This window comes from Mobula birostris, chromosome 10 (genome assembly GCF_030028105.1).
Source record: "Mobula birostris isolate sMobBir1 chromosome 10, sMobBir1.hap1, whole genome shotgun sequence".
Lineage (NCBI taxonomy): Eukaryota > Metazoa > Chordata > Chondrichthyes > Myliobatiformes > Myliobatidae > Mobula > Mobula birostris.
Genome location: NC_092379.1, coordinates 34,123,211 through 34,149,071, shown reverse-complemented (window position 1 = coordinate 34,149,071; position 25,861 = coordinate 34,123,211). Strand labels below are relative to the sequence as shown.

Sequence of the window (25,861 nt, the reverse complement as noted above, 5' to 3'; positions counted from 1 at the left end):
ACAGTACAGGACAAATTCAAAGAATATTTCACAGGGAAGTGAAATGTGATCAATGAGAGGGAAAAGTTCAATTCCAGAAAACAGGAGCCAGATGCAAGCGTAAATGACTTAATCACAGCATTGTGTGCCCTGTCAGACAACTGTGCATACGGAATTCTGAGATTAGCTCATTAGAGACAGGTTGGTTTTTGGGCTACAGTACACCAAATTGTCAGAGACACTTCAGTTATAAGCAAGTCTCACATTAGATAAAGCTATTACTATGGTCGGGCAGAGTGAGAACATTCCTCAGCAACAGCCAGAACTCAGACACGATAACGATGCTGAAGTAAAGCAAGATGCTGTACAAAAAGAAGGGTACAAACAGATGCAGTCAGAAAGAGGTAACATTAGAGCTCAGCTCAAACAAAACAAGCAAGTGAAACAAAGAGCAGGTAAAATGTCCAACTGCAGGAGATGCGGCAAGTCTCCATTCTACGTCAAAGAGCTCTGTCCAGCAAAAAAGGAAAATATCACCAATGAAACAGAGTCGGCTATTGTAAAAGTAAGTCAGTGTCACTCAAAAACGGTTCGTCAGGAAGTCAAAAAAGACCATGATTCAGACAAAGAGAGAGCTCTCCTTGGGGCCCTAGATTCAAATAGACAAGGCTGCTGTACCACAGTTTAGTTGCAAAATGAGGCAGTGATATTCAAAATAAATACAGACAGATGTTACGGCCAACCCTGAACGTCTGTTCACAAAACTGGTGAAGAAAACAGGTGTTAAACTAAACCCAACAAAGAAAGTGATGGGGTCAGGCAACCATAAGCTCAGAGTGAAAGGAATGTTGACTACTTCCATCTGCAAAAAGGAGAAACAGTTAAAAGAGGATGTCTATGTTGTTCAGAATTTCTTCTCGCTGTTACTGGGATGACATGCCATTGAGAAGCTGAACCTCTTTGCAAGGCTGGATTCACTAAACAATGCTCATTGGCAGGAGAAGTACCAAGAGCTGTTCACAGGCCTGGGGGTACTGAAAGAAGAGTACCTTATACAACTGAGGCCAGGAGTGACACCCTACTCTCTAACCACAGTGAAGCATATACCAGTCCAACTGATGAACAAAGTCAAAGCCGAAATTGAAAGAATGGAGGTATTTGACATCATAACTAGAGTGAATGGACCTACTGACTGGTGTGTGGGCATTGTTCCTATTCCCAGGCCAGATGGCACAGTGATGATCTGTGTTGATCTATCAAAACTTGAATAATTCAGTGAGGCAGGAGAAGTTTATTCTGCCCTCTGTTGAGCACACATTGGGTATGCTGGGTGGAGCAAAGTTCTTCACCAAATTAATGCAAACTCATACTTCAGACAGATCCACTTAGCTCCCAAGTTACAGAAGCTCACAATCATTTTCACCTTATATGAATGCTATGCCTTCAAGTGACTCCCTTTCGGCATCTCATCAGCCCTGAACTCTTTCGATGAGGACGAACCAAATTTTGCAGGGACAGGAAGGAGTAGTTTGCGACATAGACGATACACTCATCTTCAGAGGTTCATGTGAGGAATACGCCAAAAGAGTGAAAGCTGCCTTAGAGAAACTGAAACAGGCTGGAATCACCCTGACAAAAAAAAAAACGAATTTGCAAAGTTGAAGGTGAAGTTCTTAGGCCACTGACTGTCCTCAGAGGGAGTGCACCCAGATTCAGACAGACAGGAAGGAGTTTGGAACATGGAACAACCTACAAAGGTATCAGAAATCCACAGTTTCCTTGGTATGATAAGCCAGCTAGGAAGCTTATTCCAGATTTGGCAGAGAAAACAAAGCCACCACATGACCTCCTCTCACAGAAAGACATTTGGACCTGGGATGCACTCCAACAGAAGTTGTTCTCATCACTTACAGCAGAGCTTATCTCTCCGCCAACATTGGCATTCGTTGTTCTGAACAAAGCAACCAAGGTCTCAGCAGATGCTTCTTCCTTTGGCCTTTGGCTCATGCAATACTGCAGTAGCGTATGTAAACCGGTAGCACGTGCATCAAGTGCATTGACTCCAACTGAACAGTGTTATGCACAAATCAAAATGGATATGCTGGCGCTCATGTGTTTTTGTGAAGGCCTCAGCTACTAGTTGTAGGCTCTAAAGTCCAACTTGAAAAAGACCACAAACCACTTGTCATCCTCCTCAGCTCAAATCACTTGGATGACTTACCTCCACATCTGCAAAGATTCAGAATGATGTTCATGCAATACTGAACCATGCCCCAAACAAATCTTTCACAACACTAGACACTTTGTCGGGGATGCCATGCAAAAGTGAGTAGACAGAAGCTGACTCCGCCCTCATGGAAGATATCAACATCTACTTAGCTCAGGTATATGAAAGCTTTCCTGCATCACAGAGTAAACTAGACAAAATTTGCTCAGAGATCAAAAAAAATTAATCGGAGCAAAGTCATACAGTACTGTGTGTAACCCTCTCACCATGGCTTGTAACAAATTAGGCTCGTTAACTATCTCTGACTAACAGCCACATGACTCAGCAATGAATTGAATTGACTTTATTTCTTGCATCCTTCACATGCGTAAGAAGCTGCAGAAGATCGTGAACACGGCGCAGCACATCACACAAACCAATCTTCCATCCGTGGACTCACTTCACACAGCACACTGTCGGAGCAGTGCTGCCAGAATAATCAAGGACACGACCTACCCAGCCAACACACTTTTCGTCCCTCTTCCCTCCAGGAGAAGGTTCAGGAGCTTGAAGACTCGTACGGCCAGATTTGGGAACAGCTTCTTTGCAACTGTGATAAGACTGCTGAACGGATCCTGACCCGGATCTGGGCCGTACCCTCCAAATATCCAGGCCTGCCTCTTGGTTTTTTTTTTTGCACTACCTTACTTTCCATTTTTCTATTTTCTATTTATGATTTATAATTAAAATTTTTAATATTTATTAATTGTTACTATTTTTAATATTTAATATTTGTAATCCAGGGAGTGGGAAGCGCAGAATCAAATATCGCTGTGATGATTGTACATTTGTACATTCTAGTACCAATTGTTTAGCGACTATAAAGTATATACATGAGTAAAAATCTTTGTTTCCATATAAATGTGCAATGTGCAATCATGGTAATTTATAATAAATAGAACAGTCAATGTAACATAGAAGTACACTCAAATCAGTGTGAGTTAATCAGTCTGATGGCCTGGTGGAGGAAGCTGTCCCAGAGCCTGTTGGTCCTGGCTTTTATGCTGCCATACCATTTCCCGGGTGGTAACAGCTGAAATAGATCGTGGTTGGGGTGACTTGGGTCCTTAGTGATCCTTCGGGCCCTTATTTTACACCTGTCTTTGTAAATGTTCTGAATCATGGGAAGTTCACAACTACAGATGTGCTGGGCTGTCCACACCACTCTCTGCAGAATCCTGTGATTAAGGGAGGTACAGTTCCCATACCAGGCAGTGATGCAGCCAGTCAAGATGCTCTTAACTGTGCCCCTGTAGAAAGTTCTTGGGATTTGGGGGCCCATATCAAACTTCCTCAACCATCTGAGGTAAAAGAGGCGCTGCTGTGCCTTTTTCACCACATGACTGTTGTGTACAGACGACGTGAGTTCCTCACTGATGTGGATGCCAAGGAACTTAAAACTGTTTACCCTTGCAACCTCAGATCCATTAATGTCAATCGGGATTAGCCTGTCTCCATTCCTCCTGTAATCTACAACCAGCTCCTTTGTTCTTGCGACATTGAGGAAGAGGTTGTTTTTTTGACACACTGTGTCAGAGAGATGACTTCTTCCCTGTAGGCCACCTCGTTATTATTTGAGATAAGGACAATCAATGTAGTGTCGTCGGCAAATTTAATTAGCAGATTGGTGCTTGGGTGGTGACACAGTCACAGGTATATAGGGAGTAAAGGGACTTAGTACACAGCACTGAGGGGCTCTTGTGTTGAGAGGCAGAGGGGTGGAGGTGAGGGAGCCCACTCTTATCACCTACTGGCGATCTGACAGGAAATCCAGGATCCAGCTACACAAGGCAGGGTGAAGGTCGAGGTCTTTGAGCTTCCTGTTGAGCCTGGATGGAATTATGGTGTTGAATGCTGATCTGTAGTCCAAGAACAGCATTCTCACATAAGGATCCTTCTTCTCCAGATGTGTAAGGACAGTATATAGAGCAGTGGCCATTGCGTCATCTGTCGATTGGTTGTGTCAGTAGGCCAGCTGCAGTGGGTCCTGTTTGGGTGGTAGCATGGGTAACGGTGAGACAGTTATTTCCAATAAACAAACATTTCTAGGGTCGGTGTGATTCGGGTCCAACACAAACAGGTCAGTTGGAATGTTCTGTTGCGTTAATGAAAATTATGGTGAATGCTGTATAAATACTGCCCCATGCAAAAGTTCCATTTCCCCAGGAAATAACAGAACTTACACAGGTATAAACTTAAAGTGGAAGTATATTTACAAATATTTCTACTTTAACAGACAAAGGGCCCATTATGTTTAAAATAGTGTATAATGTGTATATAAATGTTGGAGCTCATTGCTGCGTAGTCATGTGCTTCGCTTTAATTACTCAAGGCGCTGAATCCACGTTCTGTGTGCAGGGCACCAGACATGATTTGAACTTTCCTTGAAGTCTGTTACAAACTAACTGGCGAACTCAGAAGTGTTTGCACTTCCTCCACAGAACCATTTAACTGCACAAGGAAGTTCTTACAATGGGGTCTGTCATTTGGGCGGGGTCCTGTGTGCGTCTTCCGTTGTGCTCGTCACCTCACCGTCCCCCATCTCCAGCAAAAGAGACCCCCCCCCAAAAACTAACGTTCTCCTAAAAACTGGATGCTGTCAATCTCTCCTGAATGTTCCATGGCATCCCATTGGAGAGAATATTATCTAGACAAACCTGAATGGCTGATACAAGTTAATCAAATGACAAATTATCTCAACAGAAACAAAGTACTGGACTGTAATATTCGATTAAGAGAAAACTGTGTTTTACAAAAAATCTGCAAAAAATAAAATACCCAACAGTGTAACTGTAGTAATACAATAAAGCATGTTCTCAACCAGAGTATTACAGTGAGCATGGATGGCTAGCTGATCCAGAGAGCTCTTGAATACAAACCTTACTGGCTTGAAAGAGACACACTCACCATTCTTGATGGTTTGCTGCTAAAGGGCTCCACACTCGTCATTCCTAATTCTATGCATGCCAAAATCATCAGTCAAATTAACCAGAGACATCAAGGCATCAAACAACGTTACCTAAGAGCAAGGCAATCTGTGTGGAGGACTGGTCTGAGCACACAGCTGGGAGATTATGTAAAACAATGTGAAGCATACAGAAAACTGAATAAATATCATGATGAATCTCCCTGTCCCACAAAATTCCTAGACTTTCCATGGCAAATTGCAGACACAGACATTTTCGAAATGAAAAGAGACAAATATCTTCTTACTGTGGATTATTATTCATGGAATGTTGAGGTGCCCAGCTGTCTACATCCTCAGTAGCAGTTATACAGTACCTGAAATGCAGTTCACACCCAAATGCAGCAGGACCTGGACAATATTCAGGCTTGGGCTGACAAGTGGTAAGTAACATTCGAACCATGCAAGTGCCACGCAATGACCATCTCCAACAAGAGAGGCTCTAACCATCGTCCCTTGACATTCAGTGGCATCACCATCACTGAATCCCCTACTACCAACATCCTAGGGGTTACCATTGACAGGAAACTGAACTGGTCTAGCCATATAAACACCGTGGCTACCAGAGAGGATCAAAGGCTAAGAATCTTGTACATGTCATTCACCTCCTGATTCCCCAAAGCCTGTCCACCATCTACAAGGCTCAGGTCAGGAGTGTAATGGAATACTCGCCTATCGCCTGGATGAGTGCAGCTCCATCAACACTCTAGAAGCTTGACACCACAAGCAGCTCACGTGATTGGTACCCCTTCCACGAGCATTCAATCCCCCCACCATCAACGAACAGTTGCAGCAGTGTGTACTATCTACAAGATGCATTGCAAAAACACACCAAAGTTCCTAAGGCTGCATCTTCCAGACCCATAACCACTACCACCTAGAAGTACGAGAACAGCAGATACCTGAGAATACCACCACTTGGAAATCCCCCTCCAAGTCACTCACCATCCTGACTTGGAAACATATCGCCGTTCCTTCATTGTCACTGGGTCAAAGTCATGGAATTCCCTCCCTAACAGCACTGTGGATGTACCTGTATCTCAGGGACTGCAGCTCACCACCACCTTCTCCAGGGCAACTAGGGATGGGCAATAAATGCCAGCTTAGCTGGCGACACCCACATCCGGTAAATAAATAAATTTTTCAACATCTGAAAGCTGTATTTGCTCACCATGGTATACCAGAGACACGATCAGACAATAGTCTACAATTCAGCTGCTCAGAATTCAAAGCCTTTGCTAGGGACTATGAGTTCAAACAGCAGACAAGCAGTCCACGGTACCCACAGGCAAATGGAGAAGCTGATGGAGCAGTGGGTCCCCTACTGAAGGCAAAAGACCCCCACAACGCACTGCTAGCTTAACGCTCCACATTTCTTGTGAATGGCTACAGTCCACCAGAACTATGAATGGGCCAGAGACTGAGAACAAGCCTGCCCTTTCCTTCTTCCCTTCTCCAACCTCACCTACCAGACCTAGACAAAGTGAAAATGTTTGAGACAACACAACGTGAGAAAATAAAGAGCATGCATGATCTCAGACACAGAGCAAAATCTTTGCTGCTGCTCAGGAGTGGTGAAGCTGTTTGGGTTTCAGACCACTTCACCAAAGGAACAATAATCCGGCAGCGTGCACCATGATCGTTTGTGATCAGAACATCACAAGGTGAAATCAGGTGGAAAAGTCCGTGAAAGGTTGACGAAGAAATAGAGTGGCCTGATCCCTTGATAAGAACCAGTTACCTGAGGTGGATGCAACTGCTCAAGAATCTCCATCTGCTCCAACAGTCCCAGGAACCTGTACCAGATATGGTCATTTATCTGTCCCACCACAGAGATATACTCCATAGCTTAATAGCTTAGGGCAAGTGACTAAAGAGATAGAATAATCCTCTCACTTTGCTGGAGTGTTCAGGTAATCTACTCTGACCTCCATTAGTTTTTAAAAAAGTGTTCTAACATTGAAAACGTTGCACAAAATGAGACTGTTCTTTAAAAAAAAACAATTGGGGAAAAGGAAGAGAGAGGGAGACTGTTAAAAACAAAGAAAAAGACAGTTATAATGTTGGCATTTTTTATGCTTATGTAAGAAGAAAAAGTTACACGCTATGGGTAAAATGAACTGAATCGCTCAATTTCAGTGACTATAATTTCAATGCAGTTTTATAGACAAGAAGTACATACCTAGTTTTTCTTTCTCCCCCCAAGAAGGGAGGATGGTTAATAGTGTTAACCTATGCCACACAGTTAGCCACTCCCCCATGGAAGGGGTTCACATACTGTACAAGCAGGATTATCTGTGGAGTATCCTGCAGGCTGGCCTACTGGTGTACTCTGCACCATCCCTCAATAATGAATACAACACTTGATATCCATTGTTTTCACATTTCCTCATGAGTTAGGAGACTATTCAGCCCACTGTGCTTATGCTGGCTCAGTGAAATATCATTCTCCACTAATTTCCTCTCTCTGTTTTCCCCACATTGCCAACAACTCACCTCATCCCAGATTCCACACCCACCAACCCACTAGAGCAATGTTACTTCGGAGGAAACTATAGCACGCTGAAGAAATGCACAGTCATAGGGATAACATGCAAACTCCACACAGTCAGCATCAGAGGTCAGAAGTGAGCCCATGTCACTGGAGCTGTGAGTCAGTGGCCATTCTGGAGAAGATGGGGTAATGGAGGGGTAAAGTCCTGATAGTTCTTCAGCAGCCATGACAAAAGGGTCAGCACAGTGTTCGGCTTAACCTAAAGTCCAGTTTGATCTAGTACAGTCAGGATGGGCTCAATTGCCCCTTCCACTGATTCTCTGACTGGTCCACCTGGTCCCAATAGTGAACGGTGGACAAGGGGAGAACCTACCCGCTCATGAAGTCTCCGAAGATGTAAAGCCCATTGAGGTTGGGCATCTCACAGCCTCTGTAGACATAACCACCTGTCACCGATTTGCCCAACTTGTGAGGATAGGCAAAAATTGGTAGGATGTCATCTGGAAGACAAAACATAAGAAAGAAGAATCAAGAGTCAAATCCACCCAAAAGGGAGAGAGGCAGAAAGGGGGAACTGGGGGGAGGGGGACTGGGAGAGGTTAGAGAGGGGGTAGAGAGGGTGGGCTAGAGCTGGGGTGGGGGGGGTTGAGGAGTGAACGAGGGGCATACAGAAGGCAGAGATTCAGGTTTATTTATCACATGTATATCAAATCAGACAGTGAAAAGCATGTTTGAGGCAGTCCACAGATATTGTTGCACATTCCAGCGCCAACACAGTATACCCACAATGAGAGAAAAGGATGGTTGTGGGTGAGGAGGGAGTGGAGGAGAGAGGGGTGGCAGAGACAGGGAGAAGGAAGGTAGAGAGTAAGATATAAAATGAAAGAGAGGGGATGGAGACAGAATGAGAGAGGAAGTTGTACAGAAGAGAGAGGGTGAAGGTGGGAGGATATGAACTTAGAAATGAGGGAAGTACAGGAGGGTGAGTAGGAGGTTGTGGGTGAGATGGAGGGAGGAAGGACTGAGGAAGGGAACAGGAGGGAGAATGACAGGAAGCAATGGAAAAGGATCTAAGTGTTTTAGTACATAAACCACAGTCTGTTGCAGGCAGGTCCAACAGGTCATTAAGAAGGCAAACAACATTGCAAGGGATTTGAGTTTAGGATTGAGGAGACTGTTCCAGGTGCAGGGTGTTGGTGAGACCACACCTGGGGCATCAAGCACAGTTTAAGTCCCCTTACCTAAAGTAAAAGCACGTAGTAACATTGGAAGCAGTCCAAAGGAAAGCCACCTAGCTAGCTAATCTTACACAGGAGAAAGTCTGCAATAAAATAGGTTCTCAACTTTACAACATGAGATTCTGCAGGTACTGGAAACCCAAAGGCAACACACACAAAATGCTGAAAGAACTCAGCAGGTTAGGCAGCATCTATGGAAATGAACAAACAGTTGACGATTTGGACCGAGACCCTTCTTCAGAACTTCATCTGGCTAATTCCTAGGAGGAGAGGGCTGAACTATCAAGAGGTTTGATAGTTTGCTTCCCGTGGAGTTTCGAAGAATGAAGGGTGACCTTATTCAAGCAGGGGATTTGACAGGGTAGATGCTGAGATGTTTTTACCAGTGAGAGAGTGATGAACAAGGGGACGAGGCTACAAAATAAGGAGCCAGGCATTTAAAAGTGAGGGGTGTAGAAAATGTCCTTTCTCAAAGGGTGATGAATCTCTGGAGCTCTTATAGTCATAGTCATACTTTATTGATCCCGGGGGAAATTGGTTTTCATTACAGTTGCAGCATAAATAATTAAATAGTAATAATAAAACCATAAATAGTTAAATAGTAATATGTAGATTATGCCAGGAAATAAGTCCAGGACCAGCCCATTGGCTTAGGGTGTCTGACCCTCCAAGGGAGGAGTTGTAAAGTTTGATGGCCACAGGCAGGAATGACTTCCTATGACACTCTGTGTTGCATCTCAGTGGAATGAGTCTCTGGCTGAATGTATCCTCTATAGTGACACACAGATACTGTTATACATACACAAACGCAAAGGAGTGTCAGTGATCACTAGGAATCATGGGTGATCTTTGTGAACATGAATTATGAAGGAGAAGACCACAGGGACTCTTCGTGATCAAGTGACTGCCTGATGACAGCTTAACCTCCTTCACAACCCATGCCCACCCAACCTCTACCTAGGGGTTGACGTGGGGGGAGAAGGTCATGGAGAGAGTCAATCTATCCTCGAGTACATCCACCTTGGGTTACGTAGGGCAACGAGAAAGGTGCTATAAGATATGAACATTACTGGCCCCATCAAGAAAGGAAACAATTGGTTAAAATATTTGTCACTTGTAAGTAAAAGCAATAATCCTGCAATGAAGAGGAGACTTTTCTGTAGAATGGAGAGTCAGTGCCATTTTCTAGGCAGCAATGGCTCATCAGAGAGGGTAATTTAGGAGTGATTGGAGGAAAGCATAGGGGGAATATCACAGGTCTTTTTAAATAAACACAGAGAGTGGGAAATGCATGGTACACACTCCTGGGGGGGTGGTAGAGGCAGACCCTTTGATAGGCACATGGATGATAGAAAAATTATGGGCAATTTGGGATGGAAGGGTTACATTGATCTTGGAATAGGTTAAAAAGCTGACAAAATATCTTAGGCCAAAGAGCCTGCACCTGCTGTACTGCTGTCAGGCCCCTGACATCAATAATCTCTAAGGTTGCCCCTGCTTTTCACTCACTGGCTGACACTGATATCATCTGTACTGAAGCAACTCACTCATCCAACTGGTCAAGAATAGTGCCATTCCCGATCTATTCTGGCTTCTGCCTCCTTCCTTTCCAATCCTGTTGATGGGCCTCAACCCAAAACTTCGGCTATTTATTCTCCCTTAGGTGCCACCTGACCTGCTGAGTTCCTACAGTATTCTGTGTGTGTTGCATTGGATTTCCAGAACCTTCAGAATCTCATATTTCCCAATCTGCATCCGACTGATTGGCTGACACAATCCAAGGGAGGTAGTGGGGGCAGAATCAGGGTGACTCACTGAGGGAGGAGTTGGCACAAAGTTTCTTGTCATAGCAGGAGAAGCCTTCCTTGGCCCGCCAACCGTAGTTGCCTCCCTTCTGGATAATGTCCACTTCCTCGTATTTGTTCTGGCCAACGTCACCGCAGAACAGTCGCCCCTTCCCGGTGCCGGTCACCGGGTCACCCCGGTCCACTGAGCAGCGCCACATGTTCCGTACCCCGTAGGCATAGACTTCAGGCCTCGCTGCCCATTCCCCCACGAACGGATTATCTGGGGGGATGCGATACGGGGGTCCGTGATCGTTGTGGTTCACGTCGATCCTCAGCACTTTGCCCAGTAATGATGACCTGTGTTAGGGTAGTGGGGAAAAGGGAATTGGGGTGGGGGATGGACAAGAAGCCTGTGAGTAGCACGCTCCTTACTATGGAGTCCCTGCCACTGGCTGGTGTTGCAGTGGTATATCGCCAGGGTTATATTACTGATGTCTGCTCGATCTCCTGACTGACTCACTCATCTCTTGATCCGGAACATAAGCAAATAGGAGGAGTAGGTCACTCGGCCTCTCAAGCTTGCCCTGCTATTCAATATGATCAAGGCTGACCTATGTTGGTCTCATTTCCTCTCCTGTGCCAGTTACCCATAGTCCCCAGTTCCCTGATGGGTTAAATATTTACCTCTCCTGAGCTCTGAGTCTGAGAGTCTGCTGGGGGCTGGACACAGCCTGTTCTGGGATTGGAATACTGTGTATGTGTGTGGGTGGGAGGTTCAAACGGGACTCGTGGGACTCCTTTTGCTGATGTTGTATTCTGAGTTGTTCTGCCAAGCATTGTGGCTATGCTATGGTCCGCCCTCAGTACATCCTTAGGTTTCATTGGTTGCTAATGTGAGTGACAAATTTCACTAAATGTTTCGATGTTCAGTACATGTGATAAATAAAATAAGACCATAAGACCATAAGTCACAGAAGCAGAATTAGGCCAATCGGCTCATTGAGTCTGTTCCGCTATTCCATCATGGCTGATTTATTATCCCTCTTATTTTCCTTCTTTTGCCTTCTCCCTGTAACCTTTGACACTCTGGCGAATCAAGAACCCATCAACCTCCACTTTAAATATACTCAGTGACTTGGCCTCCACAGCTGTCTGCTAAAATGAATTCCACAGATTCAATACCCTCTGGCTAAAGAGTTCTTCCTCATTGTGGTTTTAACTGAACGTTTTTATATTCTGAAACTGTGCTCTCTGGTCCTAGACTCACCCACTATAGGAAACGTAATCTGCCCATTCACTCTATATTCAATATTCTCTCAATATTTGATAGATTTCAATGGGATTCCTCCCCCTGACCTTATTCTTCTAAACTCCAGTGAGTACAGGCCCATCATGCGTTCCCCCCATGTTAACCCACTCACTCTTGGAATCATTCTCGTGAACCTCCTCTGGATCCTCGCCAATGCCAGCATATCTTTTCTTTGGTAAGGGGCCCAAAACTGCTCACAATATTCCAAGTGCAGTCTGATCAATGCCTCATAAAGCCTCAAACTGGACATCCTTACTCTTATATTCTAGTCCTCTTGAAATGAATGCCCGAATTGCATTTGCCTTCCATACCACAGACTTAACCTGCCAATTAACCTTTACGATATCCTGCACAAGGACTCCCAAGTCCCTTTGCACCTTGGATTTTTGAATTTTCTCCCCACTTAGAAAATAGTCTACACCTTTACTCCTTCTACTGAAACGTACAACCATGCACTTCCCTACACCATATCCCAAATGCCAGTTCTTTGTCCATTCTCTACAGCAGCGGTCCCCAACCACCGGGCCGCAAAGCATGTGCTACCGGGTCGCGAGGAAATTATATGATTTGGCGATATGAGCCAGCTGCACCTTTCCTCATTCCCTGTCACGCCCACTGTTGAGCTTGAACGCATGCGAGGTCATTATGCACGCGTCATCCATGTCAGCGCCAGAAGAGGATCAACTCCTCGAGCCTGCAAATGACGACGGGCTGAAAAGTATGTTTGACATAACATCTCTGCCGGCATTCTGGATCAAAGTCAAGGCTAACTATCCTGAGATAGCCATGAAAGCACTGAAAATGTTGCTTCCATTTCCAACATATCTCTGCAATGAATGCAACGAAAACTAAATTGCGGAATAGACTGGACATAAGGAACCCCCTTCGAGTACCGCTGTCTCCCAGCAACCCCTCGATGGCACCGTCTTGTTGCAGGGAAACAAGCCCAGGGCTCCCACTGATTCAGCGATATTGCTGTGTTGCAATGATTTTATATGTTCATACGGGGAAAATATGTGCTGTGTGTTTAATATCCAAACATTACTTAAAATGTTATGATGGTATTGACTTATAAGTGACTTATATAACCATATAACAATTACAGCATGGAAACAGGTGATCTCTGCCCTTCTAGTCCATGCCAAACGCTACTCTCACCTAGTCCCACCGACCTGCACTCAACCCATAACCCTCCATTCCTTTCCTGTCCATATACCCGTCTAATTTTTCTTTAAATGATAATATCGAACCTGCCTCTACCACTTCTATTGGAAGTTCGTTCAACACTTACTTCAGGCTCCCCTGTCCTCCCCTGATAATTGACTATATTCATGCAAGGAAAATATGCTCCGTGTGTTTATTATTAAATTCGTTATATGAACCCTTTTAGAAATGAAATTGAGTGTATTAGCCACTTACCACCTATATTCCGGTCGTGATTACCCCCCCCCCCCGACCAGAATCGCTAAAATTACTTGTAGAAAAAAATCAGCACGTACACGCATGTGCACACAGGTGCCCGCGCAAGGCTTCATGGTCAGTGTAGTCTTTCTCAGGGTAAACACAACGTATTTGACCGCTACTCTTGTCCATTGGCAACCCTACCCCCCCGCCCGCCCCCCCCCCCCCCGGGTCGGCCGATCCGCAAGAATATTGTCAATATTAAACCGGTCTGCAGTGCAAAAAAGGTTGGGAACCGTTGCTCTACAGACACCCTGGTTCTGCAACACTACCTGCCCCTTCAACTGTCTTCGTATTGTCCGCAAACATGGCCACAAAGCCATCAATTCCATCATCTGAATCATTGACATACAATGTAAAAAGAAGTGATCCCAACACAGATTCCTGTGGAACACCACTAGTCACTGGCAGCCAACCAGAAAAGGCTCCCTTTATTCTCACTCTTTGCCTTCTGCAAATCAGCTAATACTCTATCCATCCTAGTATTTTTCCTATAATTCTGTGGACTATTATCTTGTTGAGCAGCCTCATGTGCAGCACCTTGTCGAAGGCCTTCTGAAAATCCATGTAAGCAACATCCACTGACTCCCCTTTGTCTATCCTGCCTGTTATTTCCTCAAAGAATTTCAATAAATTTGTCAGGTAAGATTTCCCCTTAAGGAAACCATGCTGCCTTTGGTTAACTTTATCATGTGCCTCCAAGTACCCTGAAACCTTATCCTTAATACTGGACTCCAACATCTTCCCAACTACTGACATCAGGCTAACTGGCCTATAATTTCCTTTCTTAAAGAGTGAAGTGACAGTTTCAATTTCCCATTCCTCCTGAACCACTCAAGAATATAGTTATTGTTAAGAGATCATTACCAATGCCTCCACAATCTCTTCTGACACTTCTTAAGAAGGGGTATAGTCCATCTGTTCCAGGTAACTTACTGACCTTCAGACTCTTCAGCTTCCCAAGCACCTTCTCCTTAATAGTAGCAACAATACTCACTTCTGCCCACTGACACTCCCAAATTTCTGGCATACTGATAGTGTCTTCCACAGTGAAGAATGATGCAAAATACTATTAAGTTCTTCCGCCATTTCTTTGTCCCATATTACTACCCCTACAGCATCATTTTCCAGTGGTCTGATATCTACTCTTGCCTCGCTTTTCAACAGACACAAAATGCTGGAGGAACTCAGCAGGCTAAGCAGCATCTATAGAAACGAGTACAGTCAATGTTTTGGGCCAACACCCTTCAGCAGCAGGCGTCTAGCATCTGCAGATCTTTTCCTGTGATTGGCTTGCCTCTTTTTTACTCTTTATATATCTGAAAAAAAACTTATAATATCCTCTTGTTTTATTGGTTAGCTCTATTTCACATTTCACCTTTTCTCTCTTTATGGCTTTTTTAGTCGCCTTCTGTTAGTTTTTAAAAGCTTCCTAATTATCTAACCTCCCACTAATTTTTGACCTCTCTTTTCTTTTTATGCTGACTTCAACTCCCCTTGTCAACCACGGTTATCTCATCCTCCCTTTAGAATACTTCTTAATCTTTGTGACATATCAATCCTGCACCTTCCGAATTGCCCACAGAAACTCCAGCCATTGCTGCTCTGACATAATCCGTGCTAGTGTTCCCTTCCAATCAGCTTTGGCCAGCTCCACACTCATGCTTCTGTAATTCCCTTTACTCCACTGTAATACTGATATATCTGACTTTAGCTTCTCCCTCTCAAACTGCAAGGTGAATTCTATCATATTATCATCACTCTGGTTCCTTTACCTTCAGCTCCATAATCAAATCTGGTTCATTACAAAACACCCAATCCAGAATTGCCTCTCTCTAAAGGGTTCAACCACAAACTGCTCTAGAGAGGCATCATGTAAGCATTCTACAAATTCCCTCTCTTCGGATCCAGCATCAACCTGATTCTCCTAATCTAACAGTATTATGAAATCCCCATGTGATGATGGTAACATTGCCCTTTTTACATGCCTTTTCCCCTCCCATTATAATTCATAAGGACAGACTGACGGCAGCCCAAATGAGTATCACAACATGCCCTGCTTAAAAAGTTTATCAACCCTATTAAAGTAAGTCATATTTTTACTGTGGATTACTGTTCACAGGAGCTTGCTGTAGCAAGTTGGCTCATGTTTCTTCCACATTTCAAACTGTACTTCATTTGCTGCAAGGTGAATCGGGAATGCCCTGAGGTAAGGGGAACTTTAGTCTCTGTCCTGAGAGTGTGCATAAGAACAGTGCAGATGAAAATTTGCAATCTGTACAGCAAGAGATACTGATAGGATGAGGGTGAACAATATGTGCTATAATCTGTACATCACGAGACACTAATAGGATAAATGTGAACATGTGCTATTACGGGCAGCGTGGTAGTGTAGCGGTTAGTGCCACACTTTACAGCGCCTGTGGTAAGATCAAGGGTCAATTCTCACCATTGCCTGTAAGGAGTTTGTACATTCTCCCCATGACCGCATGGGTTTTTTCCAGGTGTTCTGGTTCACTCCCACTTTCCAAAGTCGCACAGGTTAGGGTTAATGAGTTGTGGCATGCTACGTTGAAGCATGGAGACACTGGCGTGCTGCCCAGCACAATCCTTACTGATCTGATTTCACTGTACGCTTCCACACACGTGACAAATAAAGCTAATCTTTAATCAAAACACATGCCTAGTGGATGGATAGCATATTAATTCAGCCCTCATTTGAATGACTGATGTTGACATCAGTTGTTTCCAAGGCTCACCCTGCCTCTGGCTTATAGGATGACACGGGTGAGGGGTGTTCCCATACATCTATTGCCCTTGACTGTACAGAAGTGGACAGTGGACAAGGTGACACTAGGAAAACAAACCAAGAATGTCACTGATTCCTGTCCCAATTTCCATGTATAATTCAGACCAAGGTTGGGAGAAGTACCTTACCTTCATCTTTGCCCGTCAGTGCTTTGATTGGGAGATTTACTCTGTATCTAACCCATACTGTCCTTGCCCTGGGAGTGTGTGATGGGGCTGTGCAGAAAGACTTTTTGCCAAACTAGCATTTGGGGAGTATTTGATATGTGGAGTATTTGTACATTCTCTACTGTGCTGTCTTCATTAAGTTCAAAGTAGATTTATTATCAAAGTATCTATACTATATACAACCTTAAGAATTGTCTCCTAACAGCCAGCTACAAAACAAAGAAACCCAGTAGAACCCATTTAAAAAAAACAGCAACACACATAAAAGTTGCTGGTGAACGCAGCAGGCCAGGCAGCATCTATAGGAAGAGGTACAGTTGACGTTTCGGGCCGAGGCCCTTCGTCAGGACTAACTGAAAGAAGAGCTAGTGGGAGATTTGAAAGTGGGAGGAGGAGATCCGAAATGATAGGAGAAGGCAGGAGGGGGAGGGATGGAGCTAAGAGCTGGAAAGTTGATTGGCAAAAGGGATACAAGACAGGAGGGGAGAGGATCATGGCGCAGGAGGCCTAGGGAGAAAGAAAAGGGGAGGGGAGCCCAGACGATGGGCAAGGAGTTAATAGTGAGAGGGACAGAGAGAGAAATAAGAGAGAGAGAGAGATAAAAAGGGGAAAAAAAAATCATAATTAATAAATAAATAAACAAACAAATAAATAAATAAGGGATGGGTACAAAGGGGAGGTGGGGCATTAACAGAAGTTAGAGAAGTCAATGTTCATGCCATCAGGTTGGAGGCTACCCGGACGGAATATAAGGTGTTGTTCCTCCAACCTGAGTGTGGTTTCATCTTTACAGTAGAGGAGGCCGTGGATAGACATATCAGAATGGGAATGGGACGTGGAATTAAAATGTGTGGCCACTGGGAGATCCTGCTTTCTCCGGCGTACAGAGCGTAGGTGTTCAGCGAAACTGTCTCCCAGCCTGCGTCAGGTCCCTTTTTATCCCCCCCTCTCTTTTTTTTCCCCTCTCTCTTTTTTTCTCCTTCTGTCCCTTTCACTATACTACTTGCCCATCCTCTGGGCTCCCCTCCCCCTTTCTTTCTCCCTAGGCCTCCCTTCCCATGATCCTCTCCCCTTTCCAGCCTCATATCCCTTTTGCCAATCAACTTTCCAGCTCTTAGCTCCATCCCTCCCCCTCCTGTCTTCTCCTATCATTTCGGATCTCCCCCTCCCACTCTCAATTCTCTTACTATCTCTTCTTTCAGCTAGTCTTGACGAAGGGTCTTGGCCTGAAAAGTCGACTGTACCGCTTCCTATAGATGCTGTCTGGCCTGCTGCGTTCACCAGCATTTTTTGCGTGTGTTGCTTGAATTTCCAGCACCTGCAGATTTCCTCGTGTTTGCGTTTTTAAAGCCCAATCTGAAATGTGAATAAAACGGACAAAGCCCATTCTGAAATGTGAATAAAACGGACAAAGCCCATTCTGAAATGCGAATAAAACAGACAAAGCCCATTCTGAAATGTGAATAAAATGGACAAAGCCCATCCTAAAATGTGAATAAAATGGACAAAGCCCATCCTAAAATCTGAATAAAATGGACAAAGCCCATCCTGAAATCTGAATAAAATGGACAAAGCCCATTCTGAAATGTGAGTAAAATGGACAAACCCCATTCTGAAATGTGAATAAAATGAGAACTGGTTCCTTCAGGCCCATGAGCCTAGTACCTGCATGTTTATTGCTGTGTTGGCATTGGCAAGAGGAGGCTTAGCACAGTGTTCCCATGTTCAAACACAACATAAAGGTACCCTGGACGCATCTGAGATTGTTGATGGCCTTCATTTGGCACACACTACAACAGAAAGGGTGAAGTGTGCCAGCCAACAGTGAGAGTGGTGGCAGAGAGCAGAGGCCCCTCTGGTTAGCTGAAAGCAAAATTTGTACATGAAATCTGAATCGAAAGGCAGCTGTAAACAGGAGAAAAGAATGACAGAGATGGAAGTCGCTGTGGTGGAAGGAAGGGTTTTCTCATGAAGCACACACCATGAGCAATGATTGGTTTTGTTTTCATTCTTCCCATTTGAAACAGCAGATAACTGGCCTCCTTTGACATAACCCTCATTGCCATGGAGATTAATTGCTTGGCTCTGGAGTTGCGAAGGTTTGATGTTGGGTTGCTGTTGAGGTGCGGGAACAGCAGGAGGCTTGGCTTGCCCTGGGCATCCTCCCCCAACACTGGAAGGAGCTCGAAGAGAGATCCCAGTCAGAGAGTGAATTATTAGCTTAACCCACTGCACCCCATTCACTTTTCTCAAGTTGGGAGAAAACTAGCAACCAGGCCAGAGGCACTCTGTTGAAAGCATGCCCCATGACCCCAATTGATCAGCAACAATGCCCTCAATAACTCTGCCTTTCCCATTCTGTATTTCTAGTGTCCGACCAGTGAAATGGAAAGGATGTTGGAGTCTTCATGTAGGATTCCCTAAAAGTTAATTTGCAAGTTGAGTCGGTGGTGAGGAAGGCAAATGCAATGTTCGCATTCATCTTGAGAGGACTTGAATATAAAAACAAGGATCTAATGCTGAGGCTTCATAAGGCACAGTGAGGTCTCACTTGGAGTATTGTGAGCAGTTTTGCTGACATTAAAAAGGGTTCACGGGGGGTTCAAGAGAATGACTCCAGGAATGAATGGGCAACATATTAGGAGCGCTTGATGGCTCTGGGCCTGCACTCATTGTAGTTTAGAAGAATGAGGGAGGGATCTCATTGAAACCAAATGAACAATAGAGTGGATGTGGAAAGGATGTTTCCTATGGTGGGGGAGTCTAGGACCAAAGGGGGGGTGCATTTCAATCCCTCCGTAAAACAAGAAAAGTTCTTTGCATGTTTGTTCACTGATATCTCTGGTGCCTCTTTACTGTAACCCTAGCTCAGTTACACAACTTAGTCATGGAATAAAAGAGAGAAGCAGCATGGGAACAGGCCCTTCAAGTCCATAAACTGCCCCTTTACATTAATCCCATATTTTTATATATTCTTCCCACATTTCAATCAATGCACCCCAGATTCTACTGCTCACCCACACACTAGCCAATTAGCCTAACAACCGAACATCTTTGGACTGTGGCAGGAAACAGGAGCACCTGGAGGAAAGCGATGCAGTCACAGGGAGAATGTACAAACTCCATACACACACAGTGGTCAGGACTGAACCTGGGCCTCAGGCACTGAGAGACGGCAGCTCCACTTACAACATGCTGAGTGACAACCTAGAGAGGAAATTCTTAGATTTTCAATAGCTGGATTGTTGCTAAATCATCTGAGGGGATGTCCTTTCATCACTCAGGAATAACCCATCTCTGATTTTAAGATAAAATCCTCTTGTTCTGGAATCCTTCTCTCCTCTCCATGTCTCCACCCAGCCAGAGGAAATCCTTTCACTCGCTCAAAGCTGTCTTAGACCCCACCATGCCACTGGATCCGGGAGGGGATGTTGAGAGGGTGGGTCTGGATCTGTGCAACCCCCTACTTACCTAAAGTCCATTCATGCATACGCTGTCCCTTTCTGAGGAGTGGGGTATAAATCCCACTAACTGACTGAAAGGAACTATCATCATCCTGTGGGATGGATAGCCAAACAGAGAGAGACTTACAAATCCTTTAATCACCTAAATGAGCAAGAAACTATCTATATTTGAGGGGGTACTGGGCTTATATAGGAAAATGGCCCCTGTATTACTTCAGTGAACCTCTGCTCAAAGGCCAAGCAGGATCTTATGTTAACTCAGGAGGTCATATGTCCCATTGGGTCTCTCCCAACTCCTAGGGTAATAAATACATCATTCATTATTTCCCTGTGTCCTTGCAGATTTCTTTTCTCTCCCACATGTTTTCTATCAAGAATGCAGATACTGGAATCAGAGGCCAGAATTGGAGGGGTTGAGGTCACAGAAACACAGCATAGGGTGTGAGATTTTTAAGGAATGCTGAACTGGATCAATTTTTGGTCAATAATTCTAAAATGTGAAGCTCTCTCAGCTGAGATTCCTTACACCGAAAGTACACGTGAAGGATGATCCCACTGTGGAGAATCAGGAGGAGAACTGAGATTTTTTTACTCATATTACACATGAAGGATGATCCCATTGTGGAGAATCAGGAGGGGAACTGAGACTCTTTACTTCAATATTACATGTGATCCCACCGGGGGAGAATCAGCAGGGAACTTGAGACTCTTTACTCTGATATTACATGTGAAGAATGATCCCACTGGGGAGAGGCTCTATGAGGCACTGTGATGGCACTTGGAATATTGTGTGCAGTTTTGGGCTTCTTATTTTAGAAAGGATAAACTGACATTAGAGAGGGTTCAGAGAAGATTCACGAGAATGACTCCAGGAATGAAAGGGTTACCGTATGAGGAACGTCTGACAGCTCTTGAGCTGTATTCCCTGGAGTTCAGGAGAATGAGGGGGGGATCTCATAGAAACATTCCGAATGTTAAAAGGCCTGAACAGATTAGATACAACAAAGCTATTTCCCATGGTAGGGGATTCTAGGACAAAAGGGCACAACTTCAGGATTGAAGGCCGTCCTTTTAGAACTGAGATGCGGAGAAATTACTTTAGTCAGAGGGTGATAAATCTGTGGAATTTGATGCCACGAGCAGCCATGGAGGCCAAGTCATTGGGTGTATTTAAGGAATAGATAGATAGGTTCTTGATTAGCCAGGGCATCAAAGGGTATGGGGTGAAAGCAGGGGAGTGGGGATGACTGGAAGAATTGGATCAGCCCATGATTGAATGGTGGAGCAGACTCGATGGGCCGAATGGCTCCTACGTCTTATGGTCTTTATGGGAGAATCAGGAGGAGAACTGAGATTCTTTACTCTAATATTACACATGAAGGATGATCCCACTGGGGAGAATCAGGAGGGTTAGAACATGTCCTGTTTTTGACTTACTGGCTGTGTCTGGATCTCACTTTTGGTTATACTATTTCCCCTTTGCATCATGACTGCATTTAATTATTTACTGCAGAGATCTATAGTAACCATTTATAGTAACTCAGAGATTTCTGTGTCCCCTCCACCCCAGTCCCCTGCCACATTGATTCGAGGTACACGTTTCCAATGGCATCTAAAAATATTTATGAGCCTCGTTTTCACAAATTAAAACCAGGCATGTAGGTGAAGGGATTTAAGTTCCAGTACCTCACAATGCAAATTCAAGGCTTAAGGATGGATAGACTGAGACAGATGTCAGGGGAGAAGAAGAATGGTTCCCGTCCTATAACTCCCTCAAAATCAACTCCAAATCAGTACCTTTCTCTGCCTGCGCACCCTTAGCAGTTTTCCCTTTTCCCTTCCCCCTTTCTCTCTCAAATTATTCCTCCTGTTTTGTTATCCCCATGTACCTCTTCCCACTATTTCCCTCATATCAACCCCTTGGTCCTGCATTTCCTTCTTTGCATAAATTCTCTTTCCTTTCCGAAGCTGTCTCCCCGCTTCCTGGTCACAGACTCTCTCTCCCATTTCCCATCAGCAATCTCAGGACTTCCCCAGCACATCTTAAGGCTTGTGACATCAAATTTATATACATCAAGTGTTGTATATTTTGTTGCATGAGAACGGATGGGGTTTATGTTCACAAGGATTTGGACACTTTACTCTAATGATTACATTTCAGTGGGAATTTACTGTACAGAAATTGTTACGGTTCCTATCTTCAACAGTGACCCAGATCAAAATGACTCTGTGCCATTTCCTGGCATTACAGATCCTCTCCAGCTTACGAACAACTGCCATATGTATATTGGGAGGTCTGTGGGATGGAGCTGTCGACTGTTACAGGGCTGCAGGCATCTTCTGCGAGTGGGAATGAAAAGGGCCTTTTCTGATTGGCTGCCAGTGACTAATGGTGTTCTACTTTTCACATTGTTTGTCAATGATTTAGATAATGGAATTGATGGCTTTGTGGCAAAGTTTGCAGATGATACGAAGATTGGTGGAGGTGTAGGTAGTGCTGAGGAAGCAAGGCGATTGCAGCAAGACAAACAAATTGGAACAATGGGCAAAAATGTGGCAGATGGAATACAGTTGTTGGGAAATGTATGATAATGCATTTTTTGGTAAAAGGAACAATCTTGCAGAGTATTACCTAATGGGGAGGAAATTCACACATCAGAGGTGCAGATGGACTTAGAAGTCCTGGTGCAAGACTCCCAAAAATTAACTTACAGGTTGAGCCTGCAGTAAAGAAGGCAAATGTAATGTTGGCAGTTATTTCAAGGGGAGTAGAATATGAAAACAAGGAGATAATGCTGAGGCTTTATAAGACATTAGACGGGTCGCACTTGGAGGACTGTCAACAATTTTGAGCCCCATATCTCAGAAAGGACATGTTGTCATTGGAGAGAGTTCAGAGGAGGTTCACAAGGATCATTCCAGGAATGAAGGGGGTAAGATACGAGGAGCATTTGGAATTTAGAAGACTGTGGGGGGGATCTCACTGAACTCTATCGAACATTGAAAGGACTGGATCAGGTGGATGTGGAGGGGAAGTTTCCTGTGGTAGGGATATCCAGAACTAGAGGGCACAGATTCAAAATTGAGGGCGACCTTTTAGAACAGAGGTAAGGAGAATTATTTTTTTAGCCAGAGAGTGGTAAATCTGTGAAATGCTCTGCCACAGACTGTGGTGGAGGCCAGGTCCTTGGGTATATATAAAGAGAAAGTTGATAGATTCCTGATTGGTCAGGGCATCAGAGGATATGGTGAGAAATCAGGTGTATGGGGTTGAGTGGGATCCGGGATGAGCCATGATAGAATGGCGGAGCAGACTGAATGGGCTGAATGGCCTAATTCTGCTCCCATGTCTTACGGTCTTATTTCTTATATCCCATAAGTACCCCATTTGATCGCACCTGCCTATACCTGCTACGCATCTCCTTTTTATTCTTAATCAGGCCTCAATATCTCTTGAAATCTAAGGTTCCCTACACCTGTTATCTTTATCTTTTATTCTGACAGGCACATACAAGTGTTGTACTCTCAAAATATCACCCACTATACCCATGACTGTATTGCCACCCACAACTCCAATCTGCTAATTAAATTTGCCGACAACAGTACATTGATTAGCCTTATCTCAAACAATAACGAGGTAGTCTACAGGGAAGAAAGCATCTCTCTGACACAGTGGTGTCAAGAAAACAAACTCCCTCTCAATGTCGCAAAAACAAAGGAGCTGGTTGTATTACAGGAGGAATGGAGGTGGGCTAACCCCTGTTGACATCAATGGGTCTGGGGTTGAGAGGGTAAACAGCTGCAAGTTACCAGGCATCCACATCACCAAGGACCTCACGTGGTCTGTACACACCAACTGTGTGGTGAAAAAAGCACAACAGCGCCTCTTTCACCTCAGATGGTTGAGGAAGTTTGGTATAGACCCCTAAATCCTAAGAACTTTCTACAGGGGCACAATTGAGAACATCCTGACTGGCTGCATCACTGTCTGGTATGGGTACTGTACCTCCCTTAATCACAGCACTCTGCAGAGTGGTGCGGACAGCCCAGTGCACGTGTAGTTGTGAACTTCCCATGATTCAGGACATTTTCAAGGACAGGTGTGTAAAAAGGGTCCGTAGGATCATTAGGGTCCCAAGCCGTCCCAACCACAATCTATTCCAGCTGCTACCATCCGGGAAGCAGTACCGCAGCATAAAAGCCAGGAGCAACAGGCTCTGGGACAGCTTCTTCCACCAGCTGATCAAACTGATGAACTCACATTGATTTGAGTGTACTCTATATTACACTGATTGTTCTATTTATTATAAATAATAAATTATTATGATTGCACATTGCACATTTAGATGGAGACATAACATAAAGATTTTTACACCTCATGTATGTGAAGGATATAAGAAATAAAGTTAATCCAATTCAAATCAAAGTTGCTGGTGAACGCAGCAGGCCAGGCAGCATCTCCAGGAAGAGGTACAGTCGACGTTTCGGGCCGAGGCCCTTCGTCAGGACTAACTGAAGGAAGACCGAGTAAGAGATTTGAAAGTTGGAGGGGGAGATCCAAAATGATAGGAGAAGACAGGAGGGGGAGGGATGGAGCCAAGAGCTGGGAAGTTGATCGGCAAAAGGGATATGAGAGGATCATGGGACAGGAGGCCCAGGGAGAAGGAAAAGGGGGAGGGGGGAAAAAACCCAGAGGATGGGCAAGGGGTATAGTCAGAGGGACAGAGGGAGAAAAAGGAGAGAGAGAGAAAGAATGTGTGTATATTAACAAATAATGGATGGGGTACGAGGGGGAGGCGGGGCATTAGCGGAAGTTAGAGAAGTCAATGTTCATGCCATCAGGTTGGAGGTTACCCAGACGGAATATAAGGTGTCGTTCCTCCAACCTGAGTGTGGCTTCATCTTTACAGTACAGGAGGCTGTGGATAGGCATATCGGAATGGGAATGGGATGTGGAATTAAAATGTGTGGCCACTGGGAGATCCTGCTTTCTCTGGCGAACAGAGTGTAGGTGTTCAGCAAAACGATCTCCCAGTCTGCGTCGGGTCTCACCAATATCCTTGTAAGCGGAACAAGTGCTACACATGCCCTTACACTTCCTCCCTTACCACCATTCAGGGCGCCAGACAGTCCTTCCAGGTGAGGCGCCACTTCACCTGTGAGTCGGCTGGGGTGACAAACTGCATCTGGTGCTCCCGATGTGGCCTTCTATATATTGGCGAGATCCGATGCAGACAAGGAGACCGCTTTGCTGAACACCTACGCTCTGTCCGCCAGAGAAAGCAGGATCTCCCGGCGGCCACACATTTTAATTCCACATCCCATTCCCATTCTGATATGTCTATCCACAGCCTCCTCTACTGTAAAGATGAAGCCACACTCAGGTTGGAAGAACAACACCTTATATTCCGTCTGGGTAGTCTCCAACCTGATGGCATGAACATTGACTTCTCTAACTTCCGCTAATGCCCCACCTCCCCCTCGCACCCCATCCGTTATTTACATACACACATTCTTTCTCTCTCTCTCCTTTTTCTCCCTCTGTCCCTCTGACTATACCCCTTGCCCATCGTCTGGGTTCCCCCCCCCCCCGCCTTTTCCTTCTCCCTGGGCCTCCTGTCCCATGATCCTCTCATATCCCTTTTGCTGATCAACTTCCCAGCTCTTGGCTCCATCCCTCCCCCTCCTGTCTTCTCCTATCATTTTGGATCTTCCCCCTCCCCCTCCCCCTCCCACTTTCAAATCTCTTACTAGCTCGTCCTTCAGTTAGTCCTGACGAAGGGTCTCGGCCCGAAACGTCGACTGTTCTTCCTAGAGATGCTGCCTGGCCTGCTGCGTTCACCAGCAACTTTGATGTGTGTTGCTTGAATTTCCAGCATCTGCAGAATTCCTCGTGTTTGCCTTTTTAATTCAATTCAATAC

The 25,861-nt window shown here is 44.8% G+C and overlaps 1 protein-coding gene across 1 annotated transcript in view; it reads right to left on the bottom strand.

The window, feature by feature from the left end:
• The window catches only part of LOC140203948 (HHIP-like protein 1), a 133,942-nt gene that overhangs the window by 44,290 nt on the left and 63,791 nt on the right, over nucleotides 1–25,861 (bottom strand). Inside the window, exons 4-5 of the mRNA XM_072270143.1 lie at nucleotides 10,758–11,086; nucleotides 8,078–8,204 (exon numbers count right to left, since the gene is read on the bottom strand). Of these exons, the coding sequence (XP_072126244.1) occupies nucleotides 8,078–8,204; nucleotides 10,758–11,086 (456 nt within the window). The remainder of the gene's footprint in view (nucleotides 1–8,077; nucleotides 8,205–10,757; nucleotides 11,087–25,861) is intronic.